At 39.4% G+C, this 13004-nt stretch overlaps 1 protein-coding gene across 2 annotated transcripts in view; it reads right to left on the bottom strand.

Annotated features, from left to right (window-relative positions):
• The window catches only part of rcan3 (regulator of calcineurin 3), a 39521-nt gene that overhangs the window by 5048 nt on the left and 21469 nt on the right, over positions 1 to 13004 (bottom strand). For both annotated transcript variants that reach the window (XM_086094783.1, XM_086094784.1), the window contains one exon: positions 677 to 850. In XM_086094783.1, coding sequence (XP_085950909.1) covers positions 677 to 850 — 174 coding nt within the window. The remainder of the gene's footprint in view (positions 1 to 676; positions 851 to 13004) is intronic.

The raw sequence follows: 13004 nt of genomic DNA, 5'->3' as shown, positions 1-13004 counted from the left end.
CTCTTACTATGAAAAGAAAAATGCACTGAGCTGTCACCAATGTCTAACAAAAGCAAGTATGCCATCTAGTGGCAGAAAAATGTCCTCAACACAAATCAATGTCACACCCATTTTTTTCTCAGTACAGTATATCTTTTTAATTTAACTTCAAACAATTTCCAAAAATTTGGTTAACATATTTTTCCACTTTTATGTAAACAAGAGAATGAAAACTTAAGATTAAAATATTTTATTGTACATTTAGAACAGATATAAAATGTGCAATTAATTCACTGCCATTGATGGCTATAGACGTCAAAAATTAATTTGAACTATTTCTATTAGTTTTTTGTTGTACATTTAGAACAGATATGAAATTTGTGATTAATCGTGAGTTAACTAGTGAAGTCATGCGATTAATTACGATTTCAGGCAATTAACATTTTTTATTGTAATTAATCACATTACTTAAAAATAGTTAACTCACGATTAATCACAAATTGTTTTCTAGCTTTTCATACTCTTGTTAACAAAAGTGGAAATCATGTTAAACTAATAGAAATAGTTAATTATCGAAGTCATGCGATTCATTATATTTAATGGACGTATGGACGATGCGATGCAGCTTGTCACAAAACGTGTTACCTCAGAGTGTGTATTTTCTCACTGTAACGTACGAGTGCTGTTGCGAGCTCACCTGGGCAAAGTAGAGTTTGAGCTTGCGGCCGTTGAACTCGGACTCGTGCAGCTCGATGCGAGCGCGGGCGGCTGCCTCGGGGGTGCTGAAGTTGATCCGGACTCTCCGGAAGCTTTTGAACAATTGGAAGGTTGCCTGGTCGTCGTAGATCCGAAAGGCCGCCTCGAATCGCTCCTGTGAAAAAAAAAGGTCAACAAATATTAAGAGTTGATTGCCAAACATGCAAGCTAGCTAGCATAAATGATGTAAAGATATCCAAAGGTCATAATACGATTAATCGTGACACTATAAAAAAGAAGAAGAAAAAGCTCATAAAAAAAAAAAGCACAATATTGTGATTTTTTACATAACGGCAGTCACAAAGAAATGGGCTTGGCCAGTCATTTTATTTTCATGTCCTCTTATTGGCTCAGCGGCGCAAAGCACCTGGCCAGTAGTGTGGGTCTTAAACATGCCTCAGTAAAAATAAACTGCACTAATAAACTAACCACCAGAGGGTGCTGGAACCGCACAAATGGAATACAACCTGGTTGTGCCACTTTTAATATTTTGGCATGACGACGACGACGATATCGAGGCAATTCTAATATCGCAATATTGCGATATTCCCGTTGTTGCATCCTTAGCTGACATCGTGCGAGATTTGAACCTGAAGTTCAGAACTGTAAGTCAGACGTGTTAACCACTAGGGCACTTGACATAATGTCAGCTTTTTTTTTGTTTGCTCAATATGTTACTGGCTTAGAAGTAGAACAAACATCCATTTCAAGATACTGTAAATAAATCTATTGAATTGAAGGAAATGTACTCAACAAACGATATAATCGATGAGTGGAAATTTCCGCATGGATTTTTCGATCCAGTCTGAGCGCCGTTTTAGTACGTTACGATATATTTTGCAATATAACCTGCATTGTTTTACCACGAGATGAGACGGAGCTAATATTGTTCAGTGATTCAGTCTGAGACTCAGACGTGACTTCTGCTGCCCTCCTTGCATTTTCTTTCCAGCTAATTTGGTAATGTGATTCACAACTTCCTGTCACTTTCCTTCAATCATTTTTTTAGTTGAAATCCCGATGCCATTTCTTCTTTCCCCAGCATCCTGATGTATTCTTGCTATGTTTCTCCTCAGCGGACACCCCCGCTTGGCCTCGTGGGCCGAGAACTCAATCAGGCAGCTCGGCGGGAGGGCGACAGAGAAGAAGCCGCTGGGAGGGAGAACTGCCAGCTGACTAATCAGCTGCGTTTCTCTTGTCGCCCCTGCCCAACTTGGGTCCGGTTTCCAAAAATGCCGACTTGAATGTGGGCTTGTGATGAAGTACTAAAAATGCAGACCAGTGCTTTTTAACTGGAAGCACACAACAGCTCCCCCCTCACCGCTGAGTCCATACACATTCATTTCACACCCGTCTCTTTTTTTATTTTATTTTTTTTGTACCGCTCAGTATTCTCAACAGGCTTTTAGGAATTGGACTGAACATGTCGCCAGCAAATCGCAATTGTCGTCAATGAACCCAACAGGCATTTTAGTTGTTAGTGCAGTTATCTATTAAACAGCCTTTAAAAAGTAGGTTGACGGCACGTGCTAAGCGGCTAGCTGCTAGCCACTAACGCTTGATAATGTAAAAGCTCGGTGAACTCTTTGCCTACCCCTGGTTTAGATCATCGTACTGTAAAGCAAGATTATTTTAGTTAACGAAAACGAACGAAAAAACAAAAATTCCCCCCAAAAATTCGTTAACAAGATAAAATAATAACAATTATTTTTTTTTTTAAACGAAAACTAACTGAAACTACATTTTATATAATAATAAATTATATAATTATAGTGAAAGTGTCCTTCGTTTTAGTCTTTGGTAATTAATATAATACATGAGCCTTTGGGGATGATTTGAAATGTGATTTTAAGTATATTTATTTGGATATTAACCAGAATAAAGACATTTGAAAGTGTGTCACACAGAAGTGACATCATCGAGCAGCAGCCAATAGAAAAGCACCTTCAGATGACGTCGCTCCTAGGAGACAAATTTGCCTACTCAGCCGAAATGCAACTCTAGGTGTTTATTAAATATTGCGCACAAGTAATGCTGATTTTTTTTAAATACAAAAACTAATACAGAAACTAACTAAAACCAAGCATATCTTTTTTTAAATAACTGAAACTAATAAAAACTAACAGAACCAACCAGAAAACAAATTAAAACTAACTACATTTAAAAAACAAAATAGAAACTAAACTAAAATGAAAATTCCAAAACTATAATAACCTTGCTGTGAAATCCCATGAAATTAGATAGATAGGTTTCACTTCCTGTATAAATGCATTCAGGTAGATCAAGATGAACCGGAGGTCGTCAGAGTCTCCTCCAGCTGCCGCGGGAATCTTGACTCTAATCTTAATTAAATGTGCACTATCGCTGAGAGTCAGTCAGTCCCTTCCGTCTTCCCAGAAACTAAAAATAGTCCTCTGCGAATTCATCACAACCCGACGAAACTCACAATGCCGACGGATGTCAGGATTTTAAATACAGTGTGGATTCAATGTAAGACATTTGGTACGCCTTATCGGTTACAAAACAAGATGCTTGTGAGAAAAGTGTTTGAAATTGGACGATAAATATAGCGGAAATGCTCAAATAATGTATCCACAAAAACACTTGCAAAGGGTTGATGGTTCTAAATTAATAAGATTTTTTTTTTTTTTAAGTTCATATCAGTAGTTGAATTTAAAAAAGTGAAACTCATATTAAACTGATTCATTAATACATTAACAAGTTATATTTCAAAAGGCTAGTTCCTAATTACAAAAAATATATATATACATATATTTTTTTTTATTTTTTTTTGATGTCATGTAATTTCTTGAGATGGTGAATTGTGGGTTGTTGTTAGCTATAAGCGATACTGACTGAAATATTTCCCTCTGTATGTAGTAAATGAGTTTCACTTTTTGAATTGAACTATGGAAACAAACTAAGGTTTGATACAGATGCACCTGTTATGAAGTCTCATATGTACACTCTAAAAACAGTCGGGTCAAAATAACCCAACGATGGGTGATAAATAGACCGATCCTCTACTTTGAGTCAAGAAATGGGTCTTTTAGTGTAAAACAACATAAATATTCGTCAGAACCTTTACTTGGGTAAAAAATTGGGTCATTTTGTATAAAGCAACCCAGAAAGTTGGGTCAAATCGACCCACAAAATGGATCGGCCCATTTTTGATCCATATTTGACCCAACAGTTTGTAGAGTGTATATTTATTCAGGGTGGATGAAGTTAAAAGTTACGCGGATGATCGTAATCCTTTTTAAAGAAAAATGTAGCATTTAAGTCCTACTTTCTTCCGAACACATATTGAAAAAAAAAACAAAAAAACGGTGCACCGCTTTTTTTGTAAATAAAGGACGAGTGGGATTTTTGGTGACTTGTCTAAAAAGTTTTGATTTTGCAGTCTTGACTGAATTTTTGTGTACCAGTAATAACATTTTGACACAAACACATCCAGCAAATAACACAAGTGGACCATTTTTTAAGAACTATGATTAGTTGTGCTGTTCCAATCAGTCAACGTCAGCGTATCAGACAGCCATTAAAAAAAATAAAATAAATAAATGCCCAGTGACAACTTCAAAAGCGCCTCCTGCATTGCTTGCAAACAAAATCGCACCACTACGTCTGACACACGCGGGGCGTGTAATGATTCAGCCGTCTGTGAATCACAATGGCAGTGAAAAAACACAGGTGGCTATTCTCACAAACGGAACATGTCTGAAATACCTCAAAGCAGTCTTAAATGTGTCAAGATGTCTGACTAAACCATCCTGCGTCACTTTGAAACATGGACTAAAAAAATGGTGACAAATTGTGAGTAAAGAGGAAATATAATTTTTCAAACTCATGTTACAACCCGAGTGTTTCATCATTTAAAAAAAATTCATAGTACACAAGGTGCATTGACCTCAGACAATTGTTTCTTGAAGCCATGACGCAAAGATCGGCTTGACATCACCGCTTATAATTAGCTCACCAAACCAGCGTTGTTTAAATTTTCCATGAGCGCTGGCCAGCTGTGACTCATGTTATGAAACGCCATATGTGATTAGTGATAAGCGATGCACTCTGCGGAGCTTAAATGGATGTTTTGGCACGAGGGGAAAGAGGCGGCCCAAGCTCCGCGATCATGTTCCATCATATAATGTGTCTTATTGACCCCCGAGATAAACAAGTGCAACAAGTGAGCGTGCAACAAGTGAGCGTGCTGATCAACAATTGATGGGATCTCGATGCGCCAGGCATGGGGCGATGAAGAGGAGAGGGGGGAAGGAGGAAGAGGAGAGGGGTGTCGAGTTGCGCGGGGTTGAAAATGAGTGCTGGGCTGCACTGACCCACTCCCTTTTGTTTTAATTGTGTGTCGCACAAATAAGCATGTGGGCGATGAGCTCAGGATTCCTCTCAAGGTTGAGCGAAAGAGGACACCGCGCACAAATTGATGGTGACGGATGACCGCCATGTGGCCCACGGGTCCATCTTCTCTTAACGGGGAAGTCAACCCCCCCCTAAAAAATATTGACAACAATGTATTCTTCTATGCAGCCCCGCAAGTCAAAATACGGTATTCTGGTTAACATTGTGTTAGTGGAATATGAGTTAAGCAGCAAAATCCAATAGTTTTTATCAGTATCAGAAGGCGGCCATTTTGCTACTTGCTGCCGAGTGAAAATGACATCACACTTGCTCAGGTCTCAGGTGACAACCAATCACAGCTCAGCTTCAGAAAACAGGTGAGCTGTGATTGGTCGTTGCCTGAGCCCTGAGTAACTGTGATGTCATCTTCAGTCGTCAGCAAGTGGCAAAATGGCCGCCCCCTGAGATGGATAAAAACGGATACATTTTGCTGCGTAACTCATATTCCACAAATGAAATATTAATCAGAATGTCATGTTTAGACTAGTGAGGTCACATATAACATATTATTGTCAACAAATGTTTAAGGTTGTCTTCCACTTTAACTCATTCGTTCCCAGCCATTTTCACTGAAGCAACCCCCTTTACTGGATTTTGACAGATTTTGCAAGGCCCACAGAATATTGTGTTCTATTGCTATAAAACATGGAACCTACCAAAAGAAAGATTAGAGGTTCTTCTTTCATCAAGAAAAAAAAAGTATATTTGTATCTGTTTCCGTTTTGCAGCAATTAGAATATAGCTAAGTTTCATCATTATTCACAAACCTGTTCAAAACACTCTGCTGCCACCTGCTGGCCGTTTTTTTGTAATAACTACCATTGCTTTAAGCGACTGCTTTAGGTCAGAGGCTGCATCAAAGTCTTCTGTATGCTCTAGCATAAAAAAAAAAACACTTTTTGGGACCATGGCAATATTTAAAATAGAACGTGAGCACTAAGCGGTTCAGAAAATGGATGGTAGATGTTTTTTATACGTTTTTGGGAATAGTGACTGAGCCCTGCCATAAATATTATTTTTTTACTGAAATCCTACCATTTACTGCCACTGATTAAAATTGTTCCAAAAAGTATACAATAGAGTAGATTTTTTATGTTTGAAATTGCTATTCACTATTCATATCAAAAGAAATACAAAAAAAATGTTGAATACATAAAAGAGGAAATCAATTGTCATTAAAAAAAATAGTTATCAGATTTTTATTGTTTACGCTTGCTTCAGGTGCCTGGGATTAATAACCTACAAAATAAAAAAACGCTCCTCAAATTGATTGATCATGGATGAACAAAAGTGCTCCTCGCTGAAAAAAAAGTTATTTCGAGGCTTGCATCGGTGCAACATCGGCAGCTAAACAGACAGACAGACGGACAGACAGACAGACAACCTGATGCAGCACCTGCTGCTGTTAGCGGTAGGACATCAGGTGAATGTGCTGAGAACAGCATGTCCTACTTTTCACTCCACAAGCATTCAAACCGCCTGGCAAATATGATTCATCTCAAGTCAGAACTACACGGTCACAAACGGGGGCACGGTACAAGTGCCGGCGACATGAACGTACTGCATCGGGCCATACTAATAACTGTGTTCAAAGTCAATTCCTACTCACTTTATATGGCGAGTTGTGTGCATTTTGCAGAACCGTATCCCACAATGCATCTTGCTTTCAAGATGTATGCAGAAAATCTTTTTTGTTGTTGTTGTTGTATTTTAGCGTGAAACGTGGCACAGAAAATCTTAATATAAGTTAAATAATGTAATGTATGATCATATATTTGTTTAGACCGAGGAGTGCTCCAAAAGTGGGCTGTTTTTCATTTCACTGATGAGTCAACTAATTATGGAGTCCACCAGATGAAAATCCCTGTAAGGTGATTATGGAGTAGGGAATGAGTGGATTATCATCAACACCGCCTGAATCGTTTATAACTGTTAAGAGTATACATGTTATATAGTGGATAGAAAAAGTCTACACACCCCTTTTCATATGACATTTTTTTTAAGGGGGAATTTTTTTTTTAACTGTGCAACTCAATTGGGGCAAAAATTTTATCTTTCAGAAAGGGGAAGTAAAGATAAATAACTGGGGATGTGGTTGTGTTTACAATTAACCAATCACATTCCAACTCATGTTAAATGGGAATCAGCACAGACCTGACACCATTTAACGTGCCTCCAATTAACCCCAAATCATCTTCAGATGTTCCAAGAGCACAATTCCCTCCGTCTTGACTTGAAGGTTCCCCCAGTTCCATCTCGAGAAAAACACGGCCAGCTCGCAACTTTGAGGACAAGTTGTGGAACAAACAACCTGGCTCGATGGAAGCTGCGAGGATCGCCAACGGTGCCGAACGCACGCCTCTCTGAGTCACCTTTTACGTAACAGCCGAAGCTTTCACGGACGGGATGGATCCCGAGATCAACGTGACGGCAGCGAGAGGAAGTTTAAGAACATCCAATGGGAGCTATGACAACTCGTCCAAGCAGCATTATACCCCTGCGAATATGACACCGGTATCGAAACAGGAGTTGAAAACATTCAGGTAGCGATTAGGGATTAATTCCCTCACTGCACTTTGCTTCACGTCACTCAGTCTGCCTCATACTGTACATGCTGCTGCACAAATGAGCTAACTGGGACTTATTTCCCCAGGATCATTTTTTTTTTAACTTCTTGATGGATCATTAAAGGGGACATATTATGGAAAATTGACTTTTTAATGTCTGTATACAAATAGTTGCGTCCCTGGAGTGCCTGCCCACACACCAAGTGTGAAATTACGCAATCAAATACAGCTTTTTGTTATCTGCCTATTTCTGAAAATGAGTTCTTGAGTGAGCCGTTCAGCGCACTGGCTAACGAAATAAATGTACATTTTCTTCACTAAATGTGAGCATGAACTGATGATCCAATCAGCTATTTTTATTTTTTCGTCTTACTAGCGTAAGTGCATCTCTCAACACAGATAAGAAGGAACAATACGTCCCTTTTGATATATATATTTTTTAAGCGACCCCATGTAACACCTGCAACATGCGTCTTGAAGAAAGCCGTTTTTTTTCATTTGGCCGTTTTAGTTCGCAGGTGTCAAACTACACACTATTAACAATGGATGCATGCAGATGTACTCACATGACAGAAGCGTAGTAAGACGGCACATCACAAACTGAGGCAGTGAACGCGCTCGATTTGTTTCGATTAAGCGTGACGGTTCTCCAGTTTCATTTTTTTTGCTAAAGGCATTCGTTCATTTGGTTTTGGCAGAACAATTCATTCCGCAATTGATTTTTCTTCTTCTTTTAACCCTATATTCTTTGATGTTTGACATTTCTTATTTCACGCACAGTGGCATTTGTGGTTAACCAGTCTGCCTCGCAGGCACAAAATCTGGGTTCAAATCCGTGTCGCTTTGCGTGGGGTTTGAGATTGACTAAAACTCTAAATTACAATAAGTGTAAACCTGAGTATGGATAGGTTGTCTGCGATCGACTAGTAACCAGTCCAGGTACAATGAGCTGTAACACTAATAAGGACAAACGCTTATAGAAAATGGATGGAGTGGTATTAATCAAATACATAATAAACAAATTTTGAGATGATACATTTATACAGTTTCACTGAGGGCAATCCTAACTCCGACGTGGCCTTCTGTGAAAGTTGACAGTTGGGAAGAGACAAAACAGGACAGTTGGCTCTGAGCGAATGCGGCTCGAAACTCGCCGGTCGAGTGCGGTCGCGACAGCGGTGACCCCCGACGAGCGCCACCCGTCAGCAGATTGCCCCTCTGGGTAGCGAGCCAGATTATGTCCCTGGCGCTAATGGAAAAGGTTTTCATCAACACACTTGTGACACGCAATCACCTGAGGAGTCGGAACAGGTTCGTTGAGGCGCGTCGACAAGGTTTCATGTCTGATGGCATCATAATGAAATGCGCTGGCAGAAGCAAACGGGATTAAGTCCAGGGTGAGATACAGTACAGTTCATCTCGTGCCTGTCAGCGTTGGGAATCAAATTCGAAGGTGGGCAGTTACCTCACAGCCTGAAGCGAATGGATGAGTCAAGTGGTGGAAATAGGTGTAACGCAGGATTGCGGTTTTGAGAATGCTCTTATGTAAAGCCGGCGTCCGGTTTCCGACGTGTGTCGGGTTCACGGACAAATATCAGCGTTCGTCTGGTGGCGCCAGCACAAACACGGGAACCTGAGCCAAGTCCGCGTAACCACACAGACATAGACGACGTCTTTCCATAGGGAAACAGACCACGATGGGGTCCTCGGTTTAAAGCGGAAGTCAATCTTAATCGTTTCTTGACAATAATATGTGATATGTGATCTCACGAGTCTAAACATGACATTTTGATTAATATTACATTTGTGGAATATGAGTTATTCAGCAAAATCTAGTCGTTTTTATCCATTTCAGGGGACGGCCATTTTGCAGACTGAAGATGACATCACAGTTGCTCAGGGCTCAGACAACGACTAATCACAGCTTACCTGTTTTCTGAAGCTGTGCTGTGATTGGTTGTTACCTGAGACCTGAGCAACTGTGATTTTCACTCGACAGCAAGTGGCAAAATGGCCGCCTCCTGATATTGATTTTGCCATTTAACTCCTATTCCATTAACGCAATATTGACCAGAATACCTTATTTATACTAGTGGGGCTGCATAGAACTAGAACATATTATTGTCACAATTCTTTTTTATAGGTTGACTTCCCCTTTAACTCATTTGCTTCCAAAAACGTCTAAATACGTTTGCAGTGTCCCAAAGACGTATTTATACGTTTTGCATGTTTGTTTGTTTTTAATGCTAGAGCTTACAGATGGCTTTGAAGCAGCCTCTCAACTGCAAAGAATGGTTGAAGAAATTGTGGTTATTACACAAACGGCCAGCAGGTGGCAGCAGAGCCAAATAGAGGTGAACCAGGGCCATGTTGAAAAAAATCTCTTTTATTCACATTTCTTAATAGATTTGTGAATAATGATGAAACTTAGTTATATTTTAATGCCAATTGCTGCAAAACGGAAACAGATAGAAATATATTTATTTTCTCTAATTTTTCTTTTGGTAGGTTCCATGTTCTATAGCAATAGAACACAATATTCTGTAAGTCTTGCAAAGTCAGTCAAAATGTAGTCAATCGACCAGGAGTGAAGGGGATTGCTTCAGTGAAAATGGCTGGAAGTGAATGAGTTAGGATGGTGATGCGTCTCAATAGTGGCAACTTGCATAACCTGAATATGTACTAAATCGCAGTGCACAATTGTCTATAATGACATCTATACAGTAGTTTATCATGTCCAGAGTCATGGGTGAGCTGGAGCCTATCCCAGCCAGACTACACCTGGACTGGTCACCAGCCAGTCCCAAGGTATATACATTTAAAAATATTCCTTTCCAGCAATTGAATTCTTTCAAAATGATGTTGAATATTCTACATTGTCAAGCAGTTTGACTCGCTTAAATCCTTGACTCTAATCCATGTTTTCGTTGGAATTGCAGCATTTGGTACGACGAGATTAACAAAGCCTAATTGGGCCATACAGAGGGTTTATTCATGTATTTTTTTTTTTTACCCTGCTTTGGCAAATCAGTCATCTGCGACACGTGCGTGGATTTAGTGCGGTCTAATCCAACGCCTCATGTTTCAATGAGATCTGGGTGAAAACCAACAATCTAGGTCACGGAGCCTGAGGGTGAGTCAAGGATGACACAACAGTATAGTCAGAAATAGTGCTACTGAAATAATTATGAAAATTAATTCCGCATGCAGGTGGATGGACCATCGTTTTTAATTACCTTTAAGAACCAAATGGGAGGCAAGGTAATGGGGTCAATCAGGGCATGCAGTTTAAAGTCTCAAAGTTGGACACATTTCTTTTAAAGATGAAAACAAATTGCTAGGACTTTTCCCATTCACCCCTTTTAGAGTTTTTATTGCCAATGTTAACACCCATGCAGCAATGAGCATCAGCATGTTTTGTGCACATTGCGATGGCTACAAACGCAAAGGGGAGGCCTATGAATGGGCCGAGTGTTTTATTGCGGCGGGGTCGATCGCCCGAGCAGCGAGCCATATCGACGAGGGCCGACGCTGACGGTCTCTTGGGGACAGTCTGTCCAAGAGGGGACGATTGAAATCAGATTACAGCGCACTGGGACACATTACTCCTATTAACGACAATCTGATCGTTAAGCGAGGTTTTTTTTTGTAGGAGCTTTTCCTGGTCAGCGTAATACACGTAGCACGCAAAGGGGGTCAGAGGTTAAGCTTATCTCTTGTTTACATTCATTTTTTAAAAACATACAGTAACAACATAATTAAAAAATAATTAACTCATTCACTGGCAGACTTTTTCGGCTGTCTTATTGGGGTTTGACTGATTTTGCAAGGCCCACAGAACATTGTGTTGTCTTGCTATAAAATCATGGAACCTACCAAAAGAAAGATTAGAATCTCTTCCTTCATCAGGAAACAAAGTATATTTCTATCTGTTTCCATTTTGCAGCAATTAGCATAAGAATATAGCTAAACTTCATAATCAAATCTATTTAGAATTGTGAGTAAAAGAGATTTTTTTCAACATAGCCCTGGTTCATCTCTTTTGCTCTGCTGCCACCTGGTGGCCGTTTGTGTAATAACCACTTCTTAAACCGTTCTTTGCAGTTGAGAGGATGCATCAAAGTGTTCTGTGTGCTCTAGCATTAATTTTTTTTAAAAAAACATAAAAAAATTATAAATATGTCTTTGGGACACTGAAAACATTCAAAATAAAACGTATTTATATGTTTTTGGGAGTAAATGAGTTACACAGTTTTTGCCACAATCAATTGAATGGCCATTGTGATGGTCCTTCTGGTGTGCCTACCCTGCCCACCTGGGGGCAGTATAAAACCAACAAATGGAAATACTCTGCATGGTGACATCGCGGCTATTCTCAAATCCTCAGTACGGGACTGTCGTTCTTCGCAGAGGATAAAGAAAGGTAGCAGGATAGAAAATGGATTGATGGATGAATTTTCCCTTTAGTAGATCAGGGAGATGTAGCTGAATGCCGATATCTGGTGTTGGTGATCAAACATTAGCGGAGTAAAAAACACAATTTGGATTCAGGCCTGGTGAGATGGCAGCATGTCAGAGAACAAATTGAGTTATTATCGACAGCAAACAATGTTTTGGGTGATTCCTCCAGATAAACTGCATGTTTTTGGTACCATTTTTCCGTGACAGAAAAATTTGGCTCCCGTTGCCTCCCTTGGCAATCTGTTTTATGACCACTGCCAAAAGATGTGTTGTGCTTTCGTTTAATTGGTTTTCCTGTGTGGTGTTCCCATTAGATTTTGGTGAGAATCGACACATTTATTACAAAATATATATTTTACAGTACCAAGTCTTATTCGATTATCTTGGGCAAGTTGTCATTTCAAACCAAGTTTCATCTCAATCTGATAAAAAAAAAAATTGCATTTGGCAACAATTTACATTCTACAAAGCTTATAGCTAGGAAGGTTCGATACCATCTTTTTTTCAGACTGATACAGATACAGATAGTCAACTCTTAAGTAGTCACGATACCAGGTACCGATACTACTAGTAGATTAACCCCCCCAAAAAAGACTGATAATTTTAAAGAAAGACCTATAAATCCCACTATAGTATTTTTCCTTAAAATTGCATGAAATGAATTACAATTTTCTATCCCTCTAATTTTTAGTTCTTGATTGTAAAACGGCTACTGGCATCGGTCACCGTCACGAGTACCGACATCTTAAAATGAGGCTGGTATCGGCACCGATACTCGCCCATCCCTACTTATAGCATTGTCATATCTCATCATTTTCTTATGTT

This window comes from Leptonotus elevatus, chromosome 14 (genome assembly GCF_054856555.1).
Source record: "Leptonotus elevatus isolate MCC_2025b chromosome 14, RoL_Lele_1.0, whole genome shotgun sequence".
NCBI classification, from domain to species: domain Eukaryota; kingdom Metazoa; phylum Chordata; class Actinopteri; order Syngnathiformes; family Syngnathidae; genus Leptonotus; species Leptonotus elevatus.
Note: the sequence above shows the minus strand (reverse complement) of the source record. Positions and strands in the feature narration are given on the sequence as shown.